The 25,490-nt window shown below is 43.5% G+C and overlaps 5 protein-coding genes across 5 annotated transcripts; 3 read left to right on the top strand and 2 right to left on the bottom strand.

Annotated features, from left to right (window-relative positions):
* Window positions 1-1,283: 1,283 nt before the first annotated feature.
* MELLADRAFT_116816 (uncharacterized protein) lies at window positions 1,284-3,814 on the bottom strand (the record flags this gene model as incomplete). Its single annotated transcript, XM_007411208.1, has 8 exons — window positions 1,284-1,800; window positions 1,862-1,955; window positions 2,029-2,813; window positions 2,888-2,971; window positions 3,054-3,160; window positions 3,242-3,272; window positions 3,342-3,351; window positions 3,454-3,814. 8 exons carry the CDS (start codon window positions 3,605-3,607, stop codon window positions 1,518-1,520), a joined length of 1,548 nt encoding a protein of 515 aa, XP_007411270.1.
* Window positions 3,815-6,300: 2,486 nt separating this feature from the next.
* MELLADRAFT_88021 (uncharacterized protein) lies at window positions 6,301-7,574 on the top strand (the record flags this gene model as incomplete). Its single annotated transcript, XM_007411332.1, has 2 exons — window positions 6,301-7,517; window positions 7,565-7,574. The coding sequence occupies 2 exons, from the start codon at window positions 6,301-6,303 to the stop codon at window positions 7,572-7,574; spliced, it is 1,227 nt and encodes a 408-aa protein (XP_007411394.1).
* A 5,436-nt stretch (window positions 7,575-13,010) lies between these two features.
* On the bottom strand, window positions 13,011-15,626 carry MELLADRAFT_88020 (uncharacterized protein; the record flags this gene model as incomplete). Its single annotated transcript, XM_007411207.1, has 12 exons — window positions 13,011-13,433; window positions 13,511-13,718; window positions 13,818-13,840; window positions 13,930-14,158; window positions 14,231-14,326; window positions 14,380-14,391; window positions 14,458-14,461; window positions 14,548-14,617; window positions 14,702-14,778; window positions 14,866-15,208; window positions 15,288-15,410; window positions 15,480-15,626. 12 exons carry the CDS (start codon window positions 15,624-15,626, stop codon window positions 13,011-13,013), a joined length of 1,755 nt encoding a protein of 584 aa, XP_007411269.1.
* Window positions 15,627-17,363: 1,737 nt separating this feature from the next.
* MELLADRAFT_107586 (uncharacterized protein) lies at window positions 17,364-18,145 on the top strand (the record flags this gene model as incomplete). Its single annotated transcript, XM_007411333.1, has 5 exons — window positions 17,364-17,499; window positions 17,571-17,630; window positions 17,718-17,825; window positions 17,918-17,986; window positions 18,063-18,145. The coding sequence occupies 5 exons, from the start codon at window positions 17,364-17,366 to the stop codon at window positions 18,143-18,145; spliced, it is 456 nt and encodes a 151-aa protein (XP_007411395.1).
* A 1,089-nt stretch (window positions 18,146-19,234) lies between these two features.
* MELLADRAFT_123817 (uncharacterized protein) lies at window positions 19,235-19,978 on the top strand (the record flags this gene model as incomplete). Its single annotated transcript, XM_007411334.1, has 5 exons — window positions 19,235-19,379; window positions 19,450-19,521; window positions 19,609-19,716; window positions 19,816-19,878; window positions 19,941-19,978. 5 exons carry the CDS (start codon window positions 19,235-19,237, stop codon window positions 19,976-19,978), a joined length of 426 nt encoding a protein of 141 aa, XP_007411396.1.
* Window positions 19,979-25,490: the final 5,512 nt, after the last annotated feature.

The following is a 25,490-nucleotide window of genomic DNA, read 5'->3' as shown; positions in this document are numbered from 1 at the left end:
AAAGAGTAGGTGAGCACTCCAGTGGATTAGTTCAGAGCCAAGTGTGGCTGCCCATATTACTCTGTAGATTTCTCTCAAGTCCCATGTCAGCCCTTTTGCAATCCAGGCCCCAGGGTCAAACCTAGAGTAACTCAACTGACCCTGGCCACCATGCCTCAACTGATTCCTATCTAGAAATTGGAACCAAATCCACTGGTTCACATCTACACACCACTAAACCACCTCATCACACAGACATGCTAACTTTTACAATTCTTGTCAAAAACAATCCAAAGAACAAACCTTCTCTTTCCATTCAAATTCAATATACACTACAGTCTTGATCACAAAGATAATTCCAGGAAACCAGTCATAATGTATCTATTCCCCCAAAAAAGGATATGTTTTTCCCATTCTCTGTTTAGATTGAACTACAAACATTCAATACATTCTTGATTGGGCTTTTCAATCTAAAGGAAACACAAACAAGATCAAGAGAGTGAAATCGTGATACAAACTCAACTGACATGTATTTGAATCAAACTATATATGTATTTATAATTTGGGGAAAAAACCTGAAAAAACCTCTGGAGCATTGACATTGTCTTCCACCAAAAAGCTCAACATAAATCTTAGATAGCACAGGCAAGTTCATTTGCTCACTTCAGTCTGTGACTTCAAAATTAGAGGGATTTGATCAATTTAAACAGTAACACAAGGATCAAGCCATCAACGGGAACAATTGGCAATGGGTCCTATACCTGGTTTTAAGACAGATCAAGGCTTAACAGTTTAGTAAGCTGGAAGTGAGATGAAGTGAAAGAGCTTGAAGAAGTGCTTGAAAATCCTACTGGTCTCAGGGGGGGCATTAGCCCTCAGTCCCTCTTAGACAGCGGACGTGGCCGCACCAGAAGAGAGGCTTAGTTAAGCTTAGGCCCATTGAAGATGGGAGGGGTGTGCACATATCTCATTATCAGCTCATTGTGGGTTGTCAAGCCAGAAAAGTGAGCAAGGGAGATGAGTTTCAAACTTAATCCGTCACTCTCCGCGCACTCTCTCTGACCTCACGCTTAAAATTTGAGACGGTGCACCGTGCACAAGTTCCTCGCTGGCGCGACGGGGTACGTGGTACTTGGTTTAGATAAGTTTGATGAACCGTGTCGAGAGTTAGATGTAAAGGTCACAGTGACTTAATCGCTACAAATGCATCATTGAAACTACAAACATATATTGCAAGCAACCGATTCCAAAAAGATCTTTCTTTTCTTTTGTCGATTCCAAAGTCATTTTCGTGGTGTTCTTTTAGGAAATAGAAACTGACCAAAAAACTCTATTTCAAACAAATGACATTCCTCACTCAAGTTAACCCACAACGTTTTTTTTTTGAAAAAAAAATCAATCATCTTCTTCCACATTTAACAAAAACGTTACTCATGAACAGAGAGACAAAAGAAAGTGCAATGCAAAGCAAAAAAAAAATCAAGTAGAAAACTCTCTAAACATTGAACTTTTGAAACTGTACTAAGTCTAACGATCCTCTACAGTTCATCATGTTCAGCATCTTTATCTTCTGCCTCCTCACTTGATTCATCATCAAGTACAACTTGGTTAGCAGGTTCACCTTCCTCATCAGAGGCAATTTCAACCTTCACAGCTTTGTGTTCAGTATGTTTCTCAACAAACTCAATCAATCCATCAAGGTTTCGTTCACCTTCGAAAGTGATGTATTCCTTTGATCCGGCCTTCTTGAACATCAAGGTAGGGAAACCTTCAATCTTGATACCAGTTGAAGGTGGTACATCATTTTCTGTAGCATCCATTCTAAAATCACACAGGTTAGATCATGATAGACAATCATATGTATAAATGAGACTCGACTTACTTGGCGATCAACATATTCTTAGAGCCTTTGAAACTGTGGGCGAGGTTGTCCCAGGTAGGTGCCAATTTCTTGCAGTGTCCACACCAAGGAGCGTCTATAGGAATAAAGAGAAAAAGTCAAAAATTGCCACCACGAGTATTCAGAATGAAACGAAACTAAATGCTTACAGAATTCAACGAAAACATCTTTCTTGTTGTCATTACCGTAAACAGTCGAGTCATACTCATCGGTGACCAAGATGTGAGATCCAGGACCTTGTTTCTTGGGAGCAGGTGCACTCTTAAGACTTGGTACAAGTTTACCAGCTACGAAGTCCTTGGTGAACTGAGAAACGGTAGCAAGATCGACAGTCTTCTTCTGGTCGAGAGGAAACTTGGTTTGAGCATCAATGTTTTGAATAGCAAATGCTGGCCAGTTGGTGTCTTGTAAGTTGAGAGACTTGGCGTGATCGGCGAATTTGGTAGCATCGATCCAGACAAAGTTAATCTTGCCCTTGTGTTCACGAGCAACTGGTTCAAGAGATTTGACCAGTGATTCTCGGTGTGGGTTGTTGGATTCGATAAAGACGTAAGCGAGTGGGATACCAGCTTCGGCGTATGTTTGGAAGTTGCTAGGTGAGACCTCATCGAGAAGAGGTACAGAGTTGGTTTTAACAAATTCCTTCAAGCTCTCAGCCGTGAATTTCTCAGCGTGTTGGTCATTTCGGCCTTCGTCAAACTTTTTCCAAACAACAACAGTTGGCTTCTTAACATCTTTGACTTCCTTGATCTCTGAGATTTGGTGAGTCCATCCAAAGGCATAGTCATCTCGATGACCTTCAGCAAATGACTGGAAAACTTCCAAATTGGCTGTGTCGGCAGAATCGAGGTAGGCGATAACCACCACTTTGTCCGAGGAAGAAAATTCGGTATGGTTCGTTGGGGAAAGGTACGAGACAACGGGAAGGGATCGTCTAGAAAGGTAGAAGAAACGAAGATCCTAGTCAATGATTTGTTATCGCACTTGATTCTAACACGAAGCACTTACTTGATCATGTAAGAAACAATACCGTCAGTCGTTCTTGGTCCATTGTAATCTGATACTACTCCTTTGTTGAATAGCTTCAAAGTTCTACAAATGTCATATTCAAACCCAACAGATCATTAGCAAAGTGCCGATTCACAATGAAATGAAAACCAAGGGTTTTACTTACGGATAACCTGTTACACCCTGTTCAGAACAAAGAGTGGTCTCGGCTGTACAATCGACCTTGGCCAATTTGATGGCTTTGGGTTTCAAGGCAATGGCAGCTTCTGCGTACTATTATGAGACAATTACAATTAGTTGAGATTGTCGTATTGAATTGAGTGGAAAGCAAAAGAAAGTAATAAGGGTACTAACAAATGGTGCCAATGCTTTACAATGTCCACACCTGCGCAATGAAGAAGGATCAAGTTAGACAACAAATGTGAAAGACAGAGACTTTGAAAGATAGACAAACCAAGGGGCCACTGTGAAAAGGTGAAACAAAACAAAACACCGATCAGAAGATGAGACGTTGAAAGTGATCGAGAAATGAAGAGATGATGAAGAGTAAGAAAAGAGATACTTACTGAATTCGACCAAAATAAGAGGTGCAGCATCGACGGTAGATGTGAAAGTCTCGGCTTTCAAATCAATCACCTCACTGTCATCAATAGCTGAATCAGCACGAACAGTGCAAACAGCTAAAGCCACAAAGGCTGATAGCAAACTGAATGATCGCATTTTTATGTAGCCCTTCAAGGGTAGGAGTAATAGAGAGGTTTGATAGATGTAAACTGAGAGTATAAAAGGTTCAATGGATGATCGTGAGAAGAAACTAAGTGAGATGATGTTTTGTTGAGAATGGAAAAGGTTAAGGATGGAGAGGAGAGATGGGATGAGTTGATTTGATTTTCAAGTGAAGAACTGAATGAAGTCGAGTAATAATTTAGTACGACGACGTGGCAGTTTCTGACCTTCCGAAGTTGACCACTTTTCTTTATGTAATTCTCTCTATGTACATGCCAGATATCACATAATACCTAGGTTACGGTTATACCAAATTACCAACTCCCATGGATTTTATGAAATTCGTGGCTCAACTGATTTCTCAGAGACAAAGACCAGACCCTTTTCATTCAACTGTTTCCATCCATTTGACGACCCTATGTACTCACTTGCATGGGAAGCATGCCATGAGGCTTCATTGCGAATCACATGCTTACAACCTTACAAAAGGACGCAATCAAAAAGAAAACCATGACCTTCAATAATCGGTTTGTTATCGATGTCTATTCTCAAAAATCACAAATCTTTGCCGCACACAAATCTTTACTGAGTCAAAAGTAATGCTCACATGGAGAGACCAGTGCAAAGTCCAAATCACATGAGATATTCTTGTGCATGAGCATATCTTTACTTGGCCACCTTGAAAACCTCTAGACTATAGCTTAAACTTGTGACCCAAAGAAAAAGAAGTTATCTATCTGTTTTATATCCCGGGTTAATTGAGATTTTGCCCATCTGGGTTATTTATGCAGAATTGAGCGCTGAAGCTGGCTCCAGGCAAGCGGTGCAATTCAAACTGAGGCCACTTCATCAACCATTTTTGTGCACTTTCTACCAAATTGAAAACCGCAAATATGAAAAATGAAAAGTCAAAAATAAATAGCAGGAACATTTGTTTTCCAAAACAACTGTACAGTAAGGCTAATTGTGAGTTTTTGGATGTGGAAAATGTTTATTTTTGCAAGACTTTGTACAACCATCTTCTTTCCAGATTTCAACTAGAGGAAGATGGTATCAGATTCAGAAATTAAAAAAATGGAATTGATTGGTGCGGCAAACCAAGGCACGACTTTGCCGTGAGTTCCATGCCTGTGGTGCTCGTTGGAACAGCTACGAGCATATGCTAATAGCACGTACAACGTGGCGTGCGAAAAGAGTTTTTCTCTCTCCCCAGAGAGAGAAAAAGAATATCTCCCACGATCACTCTCAGAACAGCAGAACTCAGCACATCCAATTCCAGTTTCAGCATTTCAGTTCTCGAAAATATCTGTTATTATCAACAAATAACTTTAGGTACCACTAGAACAAAGATAGATTATCGAATTTTTTGAAGAAGGAAACTCCAAAAAGAAAACGCGGAAATGGTAACCTTTCTAGAAGAACTCGCGGAATCAAGAAGGAGAGCTGAGGAGGCAGTACGAAACGGGGAGTCAGGTCCTCGACTCAGAAGCAAGTCTAGGAACCGCAACGGAGAAAATCGTCAAGAGACTGCGAACGACCAGGCAGAAAATGACGAAGCAGGAGAAAGCGAACCTGAAGCAGAAGGAGAGATAGAATTCGTGAACAACCACGAACAGGAGTCAGGAGCAAGTGCAGCACCAACCAATTCGGGAATGCCAAGCAGTAGGAACGTAGCTGGTTTAATCTGCCCATTCGGCCCAGTAAGGATGGAAAAAGATTCAACTGAAGCCAGTAGTGATCTGAGTGAAGCAGAAGGGGATGCAGACGAGGCAAACATCAGTGGTAAGTTCACAGACAGTTTTCAATTCTTGGAAAACCACATACCTTCCGCTAGAAATCAGTTCTCCACCAAGCCCTCGTTTCCAAATCCCACGTTCTCCACCGAGCTCTCATCTCCCATCCCACTAGTACGACACACACAAGCTTGCAGCTACACTCTAGACCCCTATCTCTCTCTCCACTCCCCCCTTTGAAATCAACACACATCCCAAAAAAAGTGCAGGCTCGAAAGAGCTGTCCGGCAAACGCCAAGGCCGAAGGGAGCTACATCCCGGTTTCCTCATTCTATTCGAGGACCCGTCTCTGCCACTAGCTGGAAGCAACAGGACGAGGAAATCATCGCACTTATATGATCAAAATAAAGATCATTCCAGCGGAAGCTGAGGCAGCTGGAGCTAAATCCAGGCGGCAGCGGGCAGTATTTTCACCCTTGGTCAGGAGAGGATGAGACTCCCAACGGCCGTAGCCGAGACCATCAGAGGAAGAAAATAAATCACGCCCTAAGAAACCCTATCTAAAAAGTCCTCGGAAAAGGACCAAAGAAGTTTTGAGTCAAGAAGTGAATCTGACTTTAAACAAACCCAAATACGCTTGGTTTCGTAGATACGCATCTAGAAAGCCGAAATCAATGGTGGCTCACCATCGTAGACGCGTTCAACCGGAACAAAGTCATGCTCGGCAAAACGATGCTCCAGGCTTACGAAGCTATGTACGGACAAATACCTTTCGATCCGGAGGCGGAAATGGAAAGAGGCTGAAAGACCAAATGAACAGCCATTCAAGCAAGTAAGAGGAGACCACGAACAGAGTCTCTGATCGTAGACGAGGAACAGAACAGGACGGGCGCGGTCCTGGGGTCAACCAAGAAGATTCGTAACCTAGACCAAGGGGCGACAAATGTTCCCAAAATGACGCTTAACAATCCCGAGACCCAACAAGTCGAGCGCGCCCCCCAACTAGTCGAACCCACCCCAGTACGAACTGTTGCAGACCCTGTCGTGCCCGAAAACGCTATCAAGTCAAAAGGGAAAAGTGTAGAGAAGGAAGGCGACGAAGTGGCAAATCCGGAAGAGGAGATAACCTACGTTGATGACCAGCAACTCCGAAACAACAGTCTCTTGAAATTATCACCCTGTTTCCACCAGAAGATGACCAAATTGAAGGCATATGTGCCATTAACGGTGTTCAACCTGGACTGGATCGACCGCGACTGTGAAAAGGCGAACCAGAGGAAGGTGAAAACGGTGAAAGAGCTACAGGAGGGGGACGACACAATGACGTACTCGGGTTTGCAACCCAAAGACGAACTACTCCTGTCCTATGGCGAATGGCTAGACCACATGGATTTATTCATCCGCTACGTAGAAGAATACTACAACATGCCGAAATGTGCGGAGAACTTCAGGAAGCACAGGCAAAACGTCATCGACATAAGACGGTCCACGTCCTGCTGGATGATAGCTCTACGGTATTGCATCAAAGTCAGGAAGTTAGTAATGCAATTCAGGTTGATAGCAGGAAAGCGTGTGATGAGTAATGCGGGAGTCTTACACGAGGATATCCTCAGAGCAGCAAAAGACAAGGTTGACTCTTCAGGAGAACGTAGCCACGCCGAAAACCCGTATGTAGCAGTAGCAGAGACACCAGAACCCTCGAGCGCGAAAGAGCGGAGTTTGATCAAGAGGGAATTTGCGGCTGCAAATCAGAACGGAAACGGGTCTGGAGGAAGTTGGAGAAACAACAGAGGTGAGGATCATCACGGAGGAAAAAGAGGCAAAGCCAAGTACCATAAGAACAACAATCGAAATGATCGCCAAAGCTATAGAGACCGCGAAAACACTCATGGAAGTGGACATCCTTATGCCAAGGGACAAGCCAATTTCGGTTTCCAACCTTTCACGGGCCAATACCACACCCAACCTCAGTTCCAATACCAGCCCTACACCCCTTACAGCTCGTACCCCTATGCAAGCGGCGGGAACCAAGGTTTTAACCAAGGAAACACCATCGCAGGCCCGAGCGAACCGAACAATCAACTCGCTATTGTACCGAAACCGAATGCAAGCGGGAGCGGGGGTCAAGGTGGTGCGTTAGCCATAGTTCACAGAAACAACACCAACAAATGGTAAGTCGGGCACGGCCAAAGTCTTCTACCTATTCGGTTCCTCCAAGTTTTTCTTGAGTCCACCTCCCTTTTTTCATCCTTTTAAAAAAGTCCCCACCTGTTTCCCTTTCTCTCCCCCCTTGTTTCCATCTCTGCATCCCAAAATTTTTTCGTATACACGAACCTCTCCTAAAAAACTGGCTCCTCAGCAATATCATACCCAGAGAGTCGTAAACATGGCGCGAGCCGAGAAGAGGCATACAGAGACATATCTTTAGAGCCTGGGAGGTGGCAGCAAAGAATGAAGTTGAGGAAAACGGGCAGCAAATGACCCATACCTATGTAGAAGAATCCAAAATCTACATATCAAGAGCAGAAATGGTTTTCGTTGTTGCTACGAATCATCACATGATGTTTTTTAATAAAAAAGATTTTGTTTCCCTCTTTGAACCCAAAAAGAGATGCTAGACACACCTAGCACACCAGAGCCCCCGAGCCTTTTGGGACAGAAGAGAGCCCCTGAGCCTTTTTTAAAAAGCTGTTTCGGCTCGTTCCCCGGGTACTCCCGTACCGCACGCGCTAGATTGAGCAAATATGAAGTGCCAAGGAGAGGATAGGCAGTGTCAAAAAAGACCAACCCATCCAAAAATCGTCCAATAATTGAGACAGAACACTTATGTTGTCCATCCATTGAATACAGTGACACGGAAGATGATCAGGACCATGAGGAGACCGAACAGAAAAGCCACGCGGCCAGGTTAGGGGTCGTGGACGCACAAGCCGAGCAGGGAAAACCGACTGCGGAAAAGAAGTTAAGAGGGAACCCAGAAAGTAAGCCAAAAAAGCTTGCATGCCCGAGTGGGAAGGGGCAACAGAGATTAACACTGACCGAGATCCAAATAGACGTACAGGGAAAAGCAGCCCAAGAAAAACGCAGCACGGAACCCAAGCCGGTTTGGGTACCAAACAGGGAATGGCCGACGGAGGTAACATGCGAGATGAACCTGGTAGAATGGGAAAAGATGCTACGAAAGCACAAAATCCTAGACAAGCACCAAAAAATCCTCATTGGTTTTAAGGAGGGATTCGACCAGGGGATACCGGATCACACAATAGAAGGTCTGGATTACTACTCACCGCCGAATCACGAAAGATCGGTCAAAGGAAGTGGAGTCATAGCAGAAAAGATCCAAAAGGAATTAGACTCCGGCAGAATGAGAGGGCCATTCACGGTAGAAGAAGCCCAACATTACCTGGGATTTTTCAGAACCAGTCCGATGGGGGTCGTCACCAACGGAGACGGGTCAAAGAGGGTGATAAACGACTTATCCTTCCCGAAGTACGACGTTGCGACGCCTTTGGTAAACTCGTTCGTGGATAAAACGTGGTTCAAAACCACCTGGGATGATTTCGCAAGAGTAGCAACGTTTTTCGTCGAGACGGAAGGGGAGTTGGAGCTGGGAATCTTCGATTGGGAAAAGGCTTACCGCCAAATCCCAACATACCCAAGTCAGTGGTGTTTCCTGGCGATAAGGACGAATGACGGTTTCATCATACTGGACACCAGAGTGTCCTTTGGAGGCGTGGCCGGCTGCGGCAGTTTTGGCGGACCAGCTGACGCCTGGAAAGAGCTGATGAGGGCGGAGTTCAAGTTCGATGAGGTGTTCCGTTGGGTGGAGGACAATCTGTTCGTCAAGGTGAAAGATAGGGGAAACAAGACGTCCATGCTGGACGTAGTAAACGCAAGCGCACAACTAGGCGTCAAAACCAACGATGGAAAATACTCCGAGTTCGCAACGGAACAACGATACATCGGATTCATATGGAATGGAAAAAACAAGTCAGTAAGATTGACCGAGGAGAAGCTGGAGGAGAGAAGGAGACAGGTAGATGAAGCTCTGAGCAAGGCAGGGCCATTCTCGCTACAGGAGGTAGAAAAACTATCGGGAAGGTTGCACCATCTAACTTACATGCTTCCGCAGATGAAGTGCTTCACCCCAAACGTCCATCACTGGATGGCGACCTGGGTGAACAAGAAAGCGCTGAGGGAAATGCCGGGAAGCGTCAAGGAAGACCTCTGGGATTGGAAGAGGGTCCTGAAAAACTTCACCAACCACAAACTTCTCCCCAAAAAAGACCTGTTGGACCTAGAATGGGTCGGCGACGCGGCGATTACACACGGAATAGGCGTAATCGTTGGGGGCAAGTGGGCTCAGTGGAGGCTCAAAGAAGGCTGGAACTCGACCGACGAGTTGGGGGTCAAGAGAGATATTGCCTGGGCCGAGACGATCGCAGTACGTCTAGGTCTAGAAATGGCGGCGAAGACGTGTGAAGTGCGCGGTCGCAGACTGGTGTTTCTGACGGATAACACGACCACAGAGGGGGTGGTGAGAAATCTGAAGTCAAAACATGTAGCAGTCAATTTAGAGTGGCGGAAAATTCAGCGGATACTAGTCGAACTGGACTGTGACCTGGAGGAAAAGAGAGTCGACTCACTAAGTAACGACGCCGACAACCTATCTAGAGGAATTCGTTCAGGACGACTAGATTCAGACCGATTACAGGTTGATATACCCTCAGATCTAGAAAATTTCATAGAACAATTGACGATACCGCTATGCCAAGATCCAACAAAAACGGAGGTCGGCCGAATTTCAAGGAGGCCGTGAATCAAATCGAAGATGACGAAACGAGGCAAATCGCAAGCCATATGGTAGGAGGCGCTTGGGCAGACTCCACTCTAAATGGTTACAGCAGCGCAGTAGCAAAGTTCAAAGAGTACATAGAGGATCAGAACAAAGATTGGGAGAAGGCCATACCGGTTAAAGCAGTAGATATCTACGGTTTCATAGTATGGGCGGGTCAGTCAAGCGCAGAGAGAGAAACGGAAGCGAAGAGACTTATCAAATCCGGGACCATCATCAAATACCTGGCGGGTTTGCGAGCCTGGCAAATGGCGACAAAACTGATCCCTCCACAACTAGACCAACTGATCATAGACGCCTTACTATGTGCTACCGAACGGGAGGAAGAGAAGAACTCTCTCGAACAGGCCGCGAGCAACCCAGACAACGTCGAGAACAACGAGAAGATCCCAATAATGCTTAGAGAGTTGACCGGTTTAGTATGCGATTATGCCGGAAGGACAGACGTGCAAGAAGCGGTAGCCTCAGCAGCCCTGGTAGCGTTCTGGGGAATGATGCGGCTAGGAGAGATCACACGCCAAACGAGGAAAGACGGAATGTTAACTTTTGGCGACCTGAATTTCGAAGGCTCAGGAGAAAAGAAGGTGGCAATACTTACCCTATGGAGAGCGAAAACCGCCAGACCCGGAGAGGTCCAAATCATACGGATACCATCGCAACCATCGATCCTAGACCCGGTCGCAGCGCTGGAAAGGCTGATAACCCAAAATCCCTCCTACAAGCCAGACGAACCACTATTCGGTTTCGGAAGAGGAAAACAGAGAGTTCCACTATCGCGACAATTGTTCGTAAACGAATTGGAGACTCGTTGGGGTGTAGGAGGCGTGAAGGTGGGAGGCTGGTCAGGACACTCGTTCAGAGTGGGCGGAGCATCACTGCGCTGGAATCTAGGCTGGGAAAAAGAACGCATCATGAGACAAGGAAGATGGAAGTCCAAGGCGGTAGATACGTATTTGAAAAAGTACTCACCAGAGGAGCTAAGAGAAGCGAAGGATATCCTGTGGTCAATAGACAGGAGAAACGTCTGAGACGCAGATCGAAACACGTCAAGGGCAACAGGTAAGCGGATTTCCAAGCGAGTGGAGTTTGAAAGGTTACTCACGACTGACAGCCGGAAATACACAAATGCATACAGGAGTCCTAGAGTTCAAGCCACCAGAAAAGTTTCGGTGAAGTTCCGAGTTACGTAGAAAGAGATCTGCCGCACCAAAATACACAAACTTTAAAAAACGTCTTGGTCTTTGCAAAAGTACAAAGTAAGATAGTCCGTCTAAGACGACGGGAAATGATTTTTGTCGGTTTTTCTAATTTTAACACAGTCCAAAAAGTAAATTTGTAGCCATCCAAGTTCCCCTCTAAGTAAACAAATCAAAACCGTGGTTTAGTCCACATAAGCCAGGAGAGACCAGACCCAAATATGTTCAAGCATTCCAAATGTTAAGTTGAAAAAAAAAAAAAAAGAGAGAGAGAGAGGAAGAGAGTGAGAAGAGAGAGAGTGAACAACAACACAGACCGTAGCTCCCATCGAGTTTAGGACAACTCACCATGCCGAGTCTTGCTGCGAGCCACGACACATGGGAGGTGATGAGAGCCCAAACAAACCCGTAGGTCACATCTGTCTAGCAACAAACAGTCTTGGTCTTTGCGTGAGCAGGAAAGGTTTCCGGCCCACGCAAAACCAGGCTGGCCTGCGGCCGCCATCCCGTACCGCTCTATCTGATGGGTAAATCACATCGGATAGAGCCAGGGTGGTATATGTGAATGATACACATATAACCCAGAACTAATGCGCTAGGCAAAGAGAAAACTTGCCCACTATAAATGGAACTTTGGAGAAATATTTCAAAGGTTTCAACAGTGCAAAAATCATTCAGGAAATGGATTCTTCATGCTAGCCCTGTCAATATCAAAGCTGCAGCTGTGTTAGGTGATTCTTCCTCTCGGGATAGCCGGTTTGGTGATTCAAATGATCAAACTTTAAGTAAATTAATTAGAGATCAATATTTTGTAGGTTTGCCCAAGAAGCTAACCAAATCCAGTAAAAACAATCTCTGGTTCCAAGTACTTGCTGCAGATTAGGGACATCTACTCTACTTTTATGCGCATGTATCTCCTCAAATCCAAGAATGAAGCAAGTGCCCAAATTGAAAAAAGACATTTCAGAAGCACAACAAAGAACAGAGACAAATTTATTCATTGGATACTTTCATGGGCAGAACAGTTTGATTGAGAGGGGGATAACCAGACTTTTCAAGGTGAAACACGGGTTCTTCCTGTGGATTTTGGATTACCACAATGTTTTTGGGGCTTTTTGATCATCAAGGCAACTGAACTTTATAACAAGACACCTATATCAAGCACAGGCATGAAATCTTCAACAGAACCAATGTCTGTTTTAAACCTCAAGTAGATCACATTTGAATCTTTGGTAGTTGGGCATTTGTACATGTTCCTGCTGAAAAACATTGCAAATCAGACAATTGTGCTATTGAATGTTGCTTGGTTGGTTATCTCAACTCCAGTAAGGGGTGGTGATTTTGGAACCCTTTGAACAACAAATTCATAGTGTGAGCTACTAGCTTCTGTTGGGCTATTAAAGATATTGTCTAATCCGTTGCATGATTTCCCTACATGCAGATGTGTATAACCATTTCCTAAGCTTATAATCTTCAAAATTTGTCACAAGTTTATTAGATTGATTTTTTTTGTTTCATTCATATCATGTACAAAAAGTTAAATGTTTCATCTTATAATCAAGAACACAAAACAGTCAGTTTATCAGAATAAGAAAGTACAATCTTTAAGTTTTCTACAACTTTGATTTAAGTTTGTTTTCGTTAATAGATCTTAAAGCCTGATCTCTAATCTCTCTGACTAAAACCTTATGAGTATGACCTTTAGGAAACTCATCCATAACCCTAACTTGAGCTACCCATTTATGTTTTGATAAAGTTCTTTTAACTAACTCTTGAATTTCTTTTCCAATCTGTTTTTTCAAATGATTTTCACGTCCTTTAGGTGTTAAGACAATAAATACCCATGCTTCTTCTCCAATATCTCTTTTACTTTCAGATGATGGGATTCCAATCACAGCTATATCTGCAATCAAGTCTGAAAATCGGTTTAAAATCAAACTTGAGATTTCCGATGGTGCTACTTGTAATCCTCGATTTTTAAATGTATCTTTGATTCTATCTACATAAAACATTTGGCCATCTGATTCCATTCTTATCTGTTTTCTCCAAAAAAAAATATTCAATTCATCAGAAATCTTTTGTGAAAAGATCTTCAGAAAAGATTTTCACTGACTTTATCACCCGTTTTAAACCAACCATCTTCCGTAAGTGCATTCTTAGTTTCAATCTCATTATTGAGATAACCTTTCATGATCATTGGTCCTCTTAACCAAAGTTCACCTGCCGTATTCAATGGCGCATCTATGCCTGAAGCCGAGTCGGATTCATCAGATATGATCCGAGCCTCGAGTCCTGGTAAAAGAACACCAATTGTTCCAGGTCTTGCTGGACCACATGGGTATCCTACGTCCGTGACAAAAAACATACGCCATAAGAATCATCGAGACTGGCAGTATGAACTTCTTGGTCAACAAACATACCTTGCAGGGGCCATGTAGTAATACTAACGGTAGTCTGATTTCGATCCAATGATTAACCTGATCTGAATCATGATATCCTTGTAAATAATATAAAAAATAAATGAAAGCTCACTTCACTCATTCCATATCCATTAGGCATAGTAGATTCATCAGAATCACCACCTCTGGCACCTCTAGAAGCCAATAACTTAAGAAGTGCTTGTTTCTGTGGTACAGAAATTGCTGATGCTCCAACATAAACTGCGGTGAGGGATGAGAGATCAATGGTCTGTAGTACTTGAGGATGTGCAAGGATTTGAGTGGCGATCGCAGGTACCATTGCCAATGTGGTCACTTTATATCTGAAGAAAACAAAACAGGATTTGATAAGTATACGCGTCATGAGTCCATCTTGAGGGAATCGTAAAACTTACTTTGGTATCGCTTGCATAGCTTGAAGGAAGTCCCACTTAGGCATGATACAGACCACAGCATTGGAAATTATGGCTCGAAGTACTCCTGTCATTAATCTGTTGAAAATTCAATGAACCCATGCAATGCTTTGTGTAGAAAAGGCACTTACCCGAATGCATGGCTGACACAAGGAGATGAGTCCAATCAGTACCTAATATTTGTCATGATTTTGATCAGATGAACTCACTTCACTGGAAGATTAGACGACACACAAGACGGGTTTGTAAGACTTGACTATATTCAAGATGAAAAGCACAATTGAATTGACATCACTCACTCGGAAGAAAAACCAAGACAACCGGACGCGCTGGTAATTGAGGGGCCATATTAGGATTTATCTTGGCCATCTGAAGCAAGTATTTGAAGTTGGTTCAATTGTAAAGTTTATGATATATTTAGTTTCTGGTAATTGGGATATTCAGTCAACTTACAGCTTCTAGTCCGGCTTTGGTCATGATCATAGTTGCTTGAAGAGCTGAACATATGTTGCGGTGAGTCAACATCACCGCTTTAATGAAGAAGTAGCACGATGATAGGAACTGGATGTGAGTATATGCGGATCATTAAATGGTCTTTCGAGAGTGAAGACGCATACCTTTTGGGTTACCCGTACTACCGCTCGAAAAAAGGATTACAGCTACTTCATGTAAAGGTGTTGGATGGATCCCACCAGATTTAATCGAAGTCATCGTTTCACCCATCTTCACAAAGTCTTCTAACGTAGGACCATTCCATCCAATCGAAGGTTCAATGAGGACGATTTTTTCGAATGGATAACCAGCTTCTTTGATATTCGCCAAACATTTTGGATGAACAAAAATGATTTCACATTGTCCAAGTTTAGATAAATGACGCGTTTCGAGAGCGCTTGCAGTTGCTGAGATCGGTGCTACTGGAATCCCACTAGCCAAACAGGCATATATGATCACCGGATAGTCCTGTTATACATATATCAAAAGGTTTAAATATCAGCGTGCAATATCATTGAGCAGGTCAAATAGAAAATCGAAAAAATACCAAATGATTTGGAGATAGGATCCCAACAGATTTCATACTCCCAGATTTATTAACATGCCTTACTAAAGCTTTAGCCAAACATTCAACCCTTTCGACTGTTTCTGACAAAGTTCGAGTAACACCCTTTTTGTATAAGATAGATGAGTCAAGGTATGTACGCTCATCCAATTTCGTTTTCACACGTAAACTTACAGTCAAAACATCCACACCGAAAGCTTCAGAACTTGATAAACTTCCTTCAGGTAAGTTTGAAATAAGAAAATCCCATGCATTTTGTTCTTTAGGCAAATAAGGAAGTGAACCGAATAAAGACGGATAAATACGTTGAGCTGACGTCATCTTTGTTGATCAGGATTCAGGATGGGATGAAGGCGGATGTGATACACAGAGAGATTGAATTGGTTTGTTTTTCAAAGAATTGGGCGAAAGTCCAAAACTTAAGTTCATTTCTAACCATAGTGTTTCTCTTCAACTCTGAACTTGTATCAAGCTGATTGCTCAGCATCGTAGCACATTTGACGTCATCGTGCAAGCTTGTCTAGATGGAAACTGATCTGAGAATGATCATGAGCGAATAAGTTGGTGATGGCGAACTTTGTCAAAAACGAGGTTGATAGGTTTTGTAGGGTTTTGTCTGCTTCGGTACCGGCATTGAAGATTGTGGCCCCGGGGTCATCAGGGCTCAGACCGATATGCTACTTCTATCCAGATCATTCATTTTGCTTGAAGGGCTATTCAAATGGGCCATTGAATGGTCATGAAAACATATCTTTGCTCTAACTCCAATGCCTGCCATAGCTATATATTTATGTATCTATATGATGACACACAAATAATCCACATTGAAGATTTGAAAAAGGTTCAAGCACATGTATTTGATTATTTCCGCACGGAAGCTCAATGACCTCATTGATAAAAGTAAGAGGGCCAACAAAAATCCATTGGATGAAGCAACCATACCGGATTTATCATGAATCTCAAGACTAAGCCCTGCGTTCGGCTGAACTCTTGGATAGTCTGGGGTGCTGAATGGCGGAAAAGTAAAAGGATTTTAATGGATTGAAGTTCATTTGCAGACTATAATCTAAGACAACCATGTAGAATGGATTAGACAATCAAACAAATTTAGTACTTTGGTGTTCTCCCAGGTCCTGCGGCGCCATCGGATCAATTATGTACTCGACTGTGTCGAATGAGGTACACATGGTAAGGCTTTTCTCCTCCATTCCACTAGACCGGATAGGTCAGGAAAAATGGAAAACAGTCGACAGAAAATGATCCTCATGCTGATAGTCATTGGTACACAGGCGGGAGATCAATCTGAAAAAGAAAAAAAGGAATGTGTCATGAGAGTGAAGGATGAGGGACCAGGATTTGGACGGATTTTGATATAGCAGAAGAGCCTACCAGATAGGTTTTTTAAAGTCATATTTTTTGAGCAAACTACAGTGGCAATGATGGTGAAGATTGAGACAGGTGGGAAAAGCTACATTTTCACAGCGTTGATTGAGTGTGACTTGGAAGTGGGGTGATTTACAATCTGAGAGATGCGGAAGGATGCATAGCTAAGGAAGTAGCACTCCAATGCGTGCTTTAGTCACAATACCCAAAGACAAATTCTGTTGACTATAAGAGCACATGGGGCCCGGGTACAAAAATTTACACCCACTTTTTACACCATGAAAATTCCGCCGCGTGAAAAAAGAAAAATATATCCCCCTGAGATTGAACTTTCCACCCAAGAGTCTAGAGACTTCGCACCAGATTATCCGGTGTAAGAGTCAGTGGAAAAATCTTCTTCCCCATAAGGAATTTAGATGAACATGGCATCATGAAAGAATGACCCCGCACACAAAATTGTCACGCTATACAAATTTTCCATAACAACTCACGCGCCTAGCTACACTTAACTATTCTGTAAAGGTACTTTGCGCGACTTATAAGAGGGTATGTAGTACCAGCAATAGTGTTGTGCTGCGAAAGACAAGACTCGACCAATTCCTTGAGAAGCCTGCTCTACAGCTTTGTCCGAATCTCTTTTCATTTTCAATCCCCTTTCCATCTGGATAGATCATCATGTTCTCCTACCAATCTATAGTTGCTCTATCAATTGCTACATGTGTCTCACAGTTTACCTTCACACTCTCACAACAACTCACGACAGTCCAGTGTATAAAGCAATTTGGTATCACAACGCCAACATCAGAAGCAAGTGAGTACGATGGTTTCACCTCTTTTGCCCCCAAAGAAACAGGCTCTAAACGCCCGCTTTCTTTCTAAAAGCGTGTAGTGATAAGGATGACAAACAATGGAACTGCACGGCGGCCAAGTGCGAAAAAGATGGTGAATTGTGATCTTCCTTTGTTGATCTTCAATTGAGTACCCCTAACCTTTCTCTAAACTCGTGCTTTATCAACTTGACATCTATAGGTAATCTTTGGGTATCAATGAGTGGTTGTATCCTCATCGGTGGTCCCCCAGGAACGAGTACGCAACAATGCTCGCGTTACGCTCTTGTTCCAAGAGGAGATAATTATCGTCAGTTATCCTTCTCTCAATGACTCCAGGGTATTGGGGATTCACTCAACAACTTCTAACCATTGAAAACGTTTCTTTCTCCAATCTTATAGAATGCTGGAATTCAGAGGGCACCAACAGGTACCTTTGCCCTTACACACCTTTTGATGTTCCCTACATCAGTAAGTAATGTATATTTTTCATCGTCTTCAAATTATGTATTGATTCCCAATTCACTTTGTCCATCACCCTCATTAGCATGTACAGAATGTGCGGAGCAAAAGGGACCTGCGGGTCCGGCTTTTGGCGGAGTTGGTTCAATTGGCAGAAGATCTTTGTAATCTTTTCTGCGAATCCAAAATTGTGTATATAATGTTGAATGCTTTCTTCGTTCTTTGTAGTTATACAATGAAATCGTTTCTTGATGGGATAACTCCATTTCACAATTGATACCCCCCTCCTCTGCCACATCAGATCAAATAATGTGGTCTAGGACTCTAGACAATCAAATGTATTCCACAAGCAAGCATCAGATAAAAAGTGCTTATGATCAGGAACTCGGCCGACACTCGAGTCAAGGTTCTCAAGATCAGGAAACAAACCCAGATCTGTCAGATCACCTTCACCAAATTATTCAAGAGATATATGATAACTCTTGCCTTGGATGATCTTGTACGTCAGAGATGGATAGCTGTACTATCACAAGGTATCATTGCGAGTTGGATTTATCATGAAATCTTGCCTTAAGCACAGACAGCGCAAGTGACTGCACCCGTATTGTTGCACACGCAGTAAATCTTGTTGATGGAGAAATTAACATTTTACCATCATTGTATTCATCTATCCCAACGCCATTGATACTCATAATGCATTCCATTCATGATAAATGAGTTCGCTTCTGGAAAAGAAATTCCAAATGAAGTACATACTTGATGAAGGGATAATTAGAGTCAGACCTTATGATGAAAAAGAGAATTATGATATATGTAGAATATCTGAATCCATTTCATTTCGTTCGCAAAGATTTGTCTCTTTCGAAAACCTCTATAATTCACTGGACACGCTCATGCATCTCTGATGGATCCTCTTGAAGAGCTTGGCTGGTGTGTGCTTAGGCTGCCTAGCTCTCCTTGTTCACGTGACACGTACGCTGTGCTCAAATTCTCTGTAAGCGACCTTGTGGAATACAGAAAAAAGGGTAGAACCATTATTACAGTACAGGCGTTGCGAAGGACAAGACTACGCCCTACTACGCAAAATTCCTGATGAACCCCGCTCTACAGCCTTATCCAAGGCTTTCCCTGGCTTTCCCCGTGGGTCGAAGTGGCTATTTATACTGCTCTACCAAATTTCAAGCCTGTTTCCAACCGCTCTCCCAATCGCATGCTATCTTTTTCATATCTTTTTCAATCTGTTTTCCATTTACACACATGTCCTCCTTTCAATCCACTCATAAGTTTTTTATCGCATTCATTGCTATATGCATCACACAGTTTGCTTTCACACTCTCAGAAAAACTTACGACAGTCGTGTGTACCGAATCATTTGGCACCTTAACCCTCGAATCAAACGCAAGTAAGTAAAATGGATTCACATTTATTGCCCCTAAAGAAACAAGCTCTAATTTCCACTTCATTTTCAAAAGAGTGTGGTCAAAAGCTGGGTGATAACACAGAAAAATATTGGAAGTGCCTAACGGCCAATTGCCAGAAAGACAGTAAGTTGTGATGCTCCTTTGTTGATCTTTAATCGTGTTCCCCTAACCCTCTTCTAAACTCGTGCTTTATCAACATGGCATCTATAGATCATAAATGGGTATCAATGAGTGGTTGTAGACTCATCGGTGGTCCCCCAGGAACGAGCGTACAACAATGTGTCCGTTACGCTATTGTTCCAAGCGGAGATAATTTTCGTCAGTTATCCTTCCACTCTTTACTCTTTAGTCTCCAGTATTGGAATTCATTTAACAGATTTCGTCCTTCTCAAACCTGTCCTCTCTCCCATTTTATAGAATGCTGGAATTCAGGGGCCACCAACAGGTACCTTTGCCCACTTTCCAATGCGGCCTTCATCAGTACGTAATTGATCTTTTCATTGTTTTCAAATTATGTATTGATCCAAATTCACCCTGAATAGCATGTACACAGTGTGTGGAGTCAAACGGGCTAGGCTAAAGGTGGAATTGGTGGAACGGGTAGAAGAATTTTGTAATCTTATTTGAGATTGCAAAATTCTGCAAAATTGTATATATACCGACGATTTTTAACAAAACATGTTTTTCATCTTTTCAAAGGAAACTTTTTCTTGTAATTATCACCGTGTAAATTTCTTGGTAGCACCTCGACTTGACCACACAAAAAGAAAGTCATAGTGGAATGATAGAAGTTTTAAACAGGTCTTTGGCTCCGAAGACTTTCCCTTTGAACAGATCTTTGGATCCAAAGACTATCCCTTTGTCCAGGTGCTCAGAAAGCAAGCCCTCCGTGAGACAATCATGCAGGTCTGAGCTGCTTTGCGCACACTTACTTCAACAAAACATTATCCTTTTTTTCAAATCTCGTCGTGTGCGCACATCGACGTGCTACGAGGTATTTTCCACAGTGTATAAAATGAATTCTTTGTTGATGGAATGGCTTCATTTCTCAGTCCATTACAATTTATAACTTCAACATTTATACCTTAAGGGTACATTCTTTCCTTGCTTAGGTTATACCTAAGTGAGGAAAGATATTAACAACGGGGGTTAGGCGCCGCCTGTACGGATAGTTCCTTTTGAACTCTCCCTACTGCGGGCCTGATAGCTAGGTGAGGTTCACAAAAGGATCGAAACGAGAGGTCTCCCTGGAAGAGACCTATTGTATCATCGTACGGGTTATGTGTACCGACGTACACCTTTTGATCACCATCTAGCGTTTCATTACCTGAGGGTGGGTGGGAGGCAAAATTTTGTTAGTAAAGTAATGTTCCTAAATAACTAGGAGCAAGTTTTAAAATTGTGAATGGTGAATAGTGAAGTAAGATAGAATGGAGAGATGCTTGCAGGAAGGAGACGCGGAGTAGGTCTGCTCAGGAGAAGTTGGAAAGCTTCTCTACTGAATCCTTTCTTCTCTGCTTCAGATGTGTTGCACGACCTTTTCCCGTTCTGGAACAGATTGTTTCCAGATTGGGATTCTGTAATTCCAAATTCCTTCCGTCCCCTTGGCTTTACCTAAACTTACGAGTTACCCTATTCATGGACATGTCTTGCACCTCGTGCCTCGAGCAAGAGGCTATCCATTACAATTTATAACTTCAACATTTATACCTTAAGGGTACATTCTTTCCTTGCTTAGGTTATACCTAAGTGAGGAAAGATATTAACAACGGGGGTTAGGCGCCGCCTGTACGGATAGTTCCTTTTGAACTCTCCCTACTGCGGGCCTGATAGCTAGGTGAGGTTCACAAAAGGATTGAAACGAGAGGTCTCCCTGGAAGAGACCTATCACCATGTCGGTATCCTTGTAGCACGTCGACGTGCACACACGGAGAGTTTTGATAAAAAACAGAAAGGTGTTTGGTAGGCTTTAGACTGAGATCGGTGCCGAGCACCCTTTGTGAATGATAATTTGACAAAAGAATTTGTGGGATCCTTTGTCAGCAGTTGGGGTCAACTGAGTGCCAACGTCCCAGTTGACAAAGGGAAGACATGCCTATGGTGGAGACCTCTTTAATGGCTCTTTCAAGTATGTATCAAAAGTATTTGGTGTGTGCACGTCGACGTGCTACACGGATACGGACACGGTGTATCGTATCATCGTACGGGTACCTGGGTATGTAGGGAAAGGCCTTCTCCCCACTCTCTGGGCTGGCAGCAGGCCTGAGCCTGAAGGGCTTTCCCACCACCTGTTGTCAAGCGCAGTGGATTTGATGTATTGGGAGGGCTCACCGTCATCTTTTGGCGGTGTGAAAATGCATCGCTCGAAAAAGGGAAAAGATTGCTTTCCAAGAATATAAAGGCAACACCGCTACAAGGTACCTGACAAGTGAGATGAAACAGCCGATGCATGACTACCGGAGATCTTCTTTGCTTGAATGGTGTTCTCTCGCAGCCACGCCTCGGGGGGCTCTTCTCTCTCCTCGTGTCACACCCATGTGTTCACCGAGAGGTCATGTACGGTCTCGAAGCAAGGGATCGTGTCTTCTGAGATCCGTAGTGCTCTCTTCGCCGCTTCCCATTCTTGGTTGTTCCAATTCCGCTGGTAGAGAGAGTGACAGGACGACTTCCAGCGGCCCAAATCCTTGATCTTATCAGTTGAAACCCCTGCCTTCGTGAGTAAAGTCGCGCCTCCTATTCTGAAGGAGTGTCCTGTCAACCTTGATGAAGGGTCCCAGGCTGCTGACATCGTCTTCACCATGTGTGCTCGTGTGATCCCTACCACTCCATTTGGTCCTCTCATCAGGAAGAGTCGTGGGTCGTTTTCCCAGAAGAATGAGTTGGTTAAGCGTCGTAGTGCCGCCACAGGGCACAGAACCCCGCCTGTTTGTCGAAGTACCAAACTTTGGGTCTCTCCCGGGGCTGCATTTTTCGCTTCATGCAATTGAATAACCGCTACGTCGATACCTGCAGACTTATGGAAGGAGATCTGAGATCGAAGCACTGACGAGTAGCCGTGTTTGTCGTATGCCACTGTTTTGCATACTAGTTCGCCTAGGCGAGCCAGACCCCAGTACGCTGTGAGTGCGATTGCGGAGAGGCCTTCCGGGTCTGCTTCGTGTTCTGCAATGCTACCGATTAAGATTATTAAGGACTTTGGTGTGACAGGTTTACGGTTGAGCGTTTGTGTCGGAGCGCGTGCTTCTAGTCTTGCTGTAGCTCGTAGGATGGACTTTAGGCGTGTGAGTTGTATGTCGGGGAAACAGAAGCCATGGAAGGCATGCCAGGTCCTTATGGCAGTGAGGTATTTTCGTATCGTCAAAACTTTTATGGGTTTGTTGGTATTCTTCCTATCCCAGCTTTCGCCAGCCCAAACGATGAATTCTTCGACCATTGATTCGGTTGCAGGGAAAGCCTTCATTTTTCTCTCTTTCGTAAAAGTCTTGAACTTTTTCACTCCTGACGCATAGGATTCCAAAGTTGACCTATTCCCAGCCGCCCGTAGCATGTGTCGTTGGGCGGTGTTCAGTCTCAAGGGGACATTGTCTTGGATTCTAAGGAAGGTTGTCAGATCTTTCATCGCTGCTCGATTTGGTACCGCGGTCTCGTAGGTATTAGTGTGTCGTGAAGGTCTTATTGTCCTCTACGTTTCCTTTGCAAGTCATCTGCATTAGTTACGTCTTTGGCATGTGAATAGCCCAACACAAAAGGCCTCACCTGAGTGTTGTGGTGACTTGGTCTAGTCGTGCTGAGCTGAAGCGTTGGTATCAGGCTTAGGTCGACCGTTTCCAGTTGACTTTGGGTTTCGAGAGGTCGAGACAGGGGGATTAACGTAGGGATGAGGTCCAGGCTACAGTGGTACTAATGAAAATTGGTATTTATGCGTTGACGAGGAAGGGGTGTGTATGGATAAAGTCAGTCGTTTGTGTTCAAGGAACTTGGGAGGTGGCTAGCGTGTGTAAGGAACCGATTTGCATTCTCCATCGAGCCAAGCAAAGGACTGTGGGACTTATGTTCCCGGAAGGTTGTTGCATGAGAGTCTGTTCTCGGCCGGCGGAATCTGTTAGCCTCTTTGGGAAAAACGATTCTTATGTGACGCACGGTCTTTTTACTTACCTTTGTGATGTTCTTACTGTTCTAGAGTTACATCGACCAAACAAGTCTTCAGATCTTTCGGGATGTCTACGTGAACTTGTCTGTACCATTCCTTCGAGGAAGGTAAGCCTCTTGAGAGCAGGTCGGCGGCGTTGTCGACTGAAGTTACTCTCTTCTGCTCGAGTTGACAGTCATGAAAGAATAAGAGCTCTGCGATCTCTTTCCACTCCTCGTTAACCCAGTAATCTCGTGATCTCTCATTCCTGAGGACTCCCTCTGTTGTGGTGTTGTCCGTCAGGACCAGAAATCGCTCTCCAGTTACTTGGCGTAATTTTTGTGCCATTAGAAATCCCATCCGTATTGCGACTGTTTCCAGCCACGCTATCCCTCTTTTCGGGCCTCTTGGTGGAGTCTCCCAGCCTTCTTTCAACTTGAATTGTCCCCAGTTTTTTCCGATAATTACTCCTATCCCAAAGGTCGTTGACGCGTCTCCGACCCAACCTATATTGTTGATGGTTCTTGTCCTTAAGAGTAGTCTTCTAGGGATGTTCACTAGTGACTCCCTCCATTTGTTCATGTCTTCTCTAACTGCAGTCGGCATCTTCCTTTTTGCCGCATGGTTTACCCACTCTGCTAGCCATCTGAAGTTGTTAGATAGGTAGCGTCTTAAGTTTGGTGCAATGTATGCTACGTGGTTTAGTCGTCCGTTCATCTTTTGGACTTCTTTATGGGTATAGTCGGTTTTTTTCAGAAACTCTTCTAGTTGAGCTATTCTTTGCTCTAGCTTCTTTTCCGGTAATTCCACTGTTTTTTCTGATGTGTTCCATAGAAAACCAATATACTTTTGTTGGTCGCTGAAGTGCGAAAATTTCGTTTCGTTTGTTTTCACGCCTAATTCTGAGCTGTACTTTACTATCTCGTCCATGTGGGTTGTCGAATCTGCTTTCTTGATGAGCAGATTGTCATCTACCCAGCGGAAGGCTTCTTTCAGTTGGATTCTTGCTTTATTAGGTCTTTCCATGCGTCTGCGGGTCCTCCAAAACTTCCGCAGCCAGCAACTCCTCCGAATGAGATGAACAGGTCAATGTAAAGTCGTCCTTCGAAATCCATCAATAAGAGGTATGGCCACTGATCTGGCCTTGTTGGAATTTGTCGATAGGCTTTTAGCCAGTCGAATAGCACTATCAGTAGTTTGTGTTCCGAGTTTGCTATGAAGGAGTACACTCTTGAGAAGTTGTCCCAGGTCGTCTTAAAGTCATCCTTATTCACGAAGGAGTTAACGCTGGGTATATTCGGATCGTTTTTCGGGAATGACAAGTCGTTGATAGGTCTAAAGGAACCGTCACCATTTATTACGGCTCCCATTGGACTAGATCAAAAGAATTTGAAATGTTCTGCTACCTCTTCTTTTGTAAAGGGTCCTATCATTCTCTTCGCTTTTACCTCTTCCGCGATACTATCTTCTATCTGTTTTCTTGCTGACATAGCTGATTTATGGTTTGGAGGGCAGTAATAGTCCATTCCTTGAATCGAATGGACTGGAATTCCTTGGTCGAAGCCATTCCTGAATCCTTCGATTACGAAGTCGTAGAAATCGGATAGTTTGTGTTTCTCTAGCTCTCTCTCCCACGTATCGATGTTCATTTTGCACCTTGCTTTTGTAGGCCAAATTTCCCGCTCTACGTTTCTTTCTTCTTTTTGACTCTTGTCCTTTCTTTCTTCTTCTATCTCTCCTTTTCTTCTTTCATCTTGTTCACTCACTTCACTTATCTCCAATTCTTCTCGTGTGTCTTGTTGCTTCCTGCTAGTTCTCATTTCCCGTGAAGAAGAATTGTGAATTGAGAATTATGAATTGCAAGGTATTATTAAGTTGAGTGTCGTTAGAAAGAAAATTAGATTTTATTAAAAGGAGTGTACACATAAAATTATGAAGAGATTAAAAAGGTAGGGATGGGTGC

The sequence above is a fragment of the Melampsora larici-populina genome, assembly GCF_000204055.1.
Source record: "Melampsora larici-populina 98AG31 unplaced genomic scaffold MELLAscaffold_24, whole genome shotgun sequence".
Lineage (NCBI taxonomy): Eukaryota > Fungi > Basidiomycota > Pucciniomycetes > Pucciniales > Melampsoraceae > Melampsora > Melampsora laricis-populina.
Note: the sequence above shows the minus strand (reverse complement) of the source record. Positions and strands in the feature narration are given on the sequence as shown.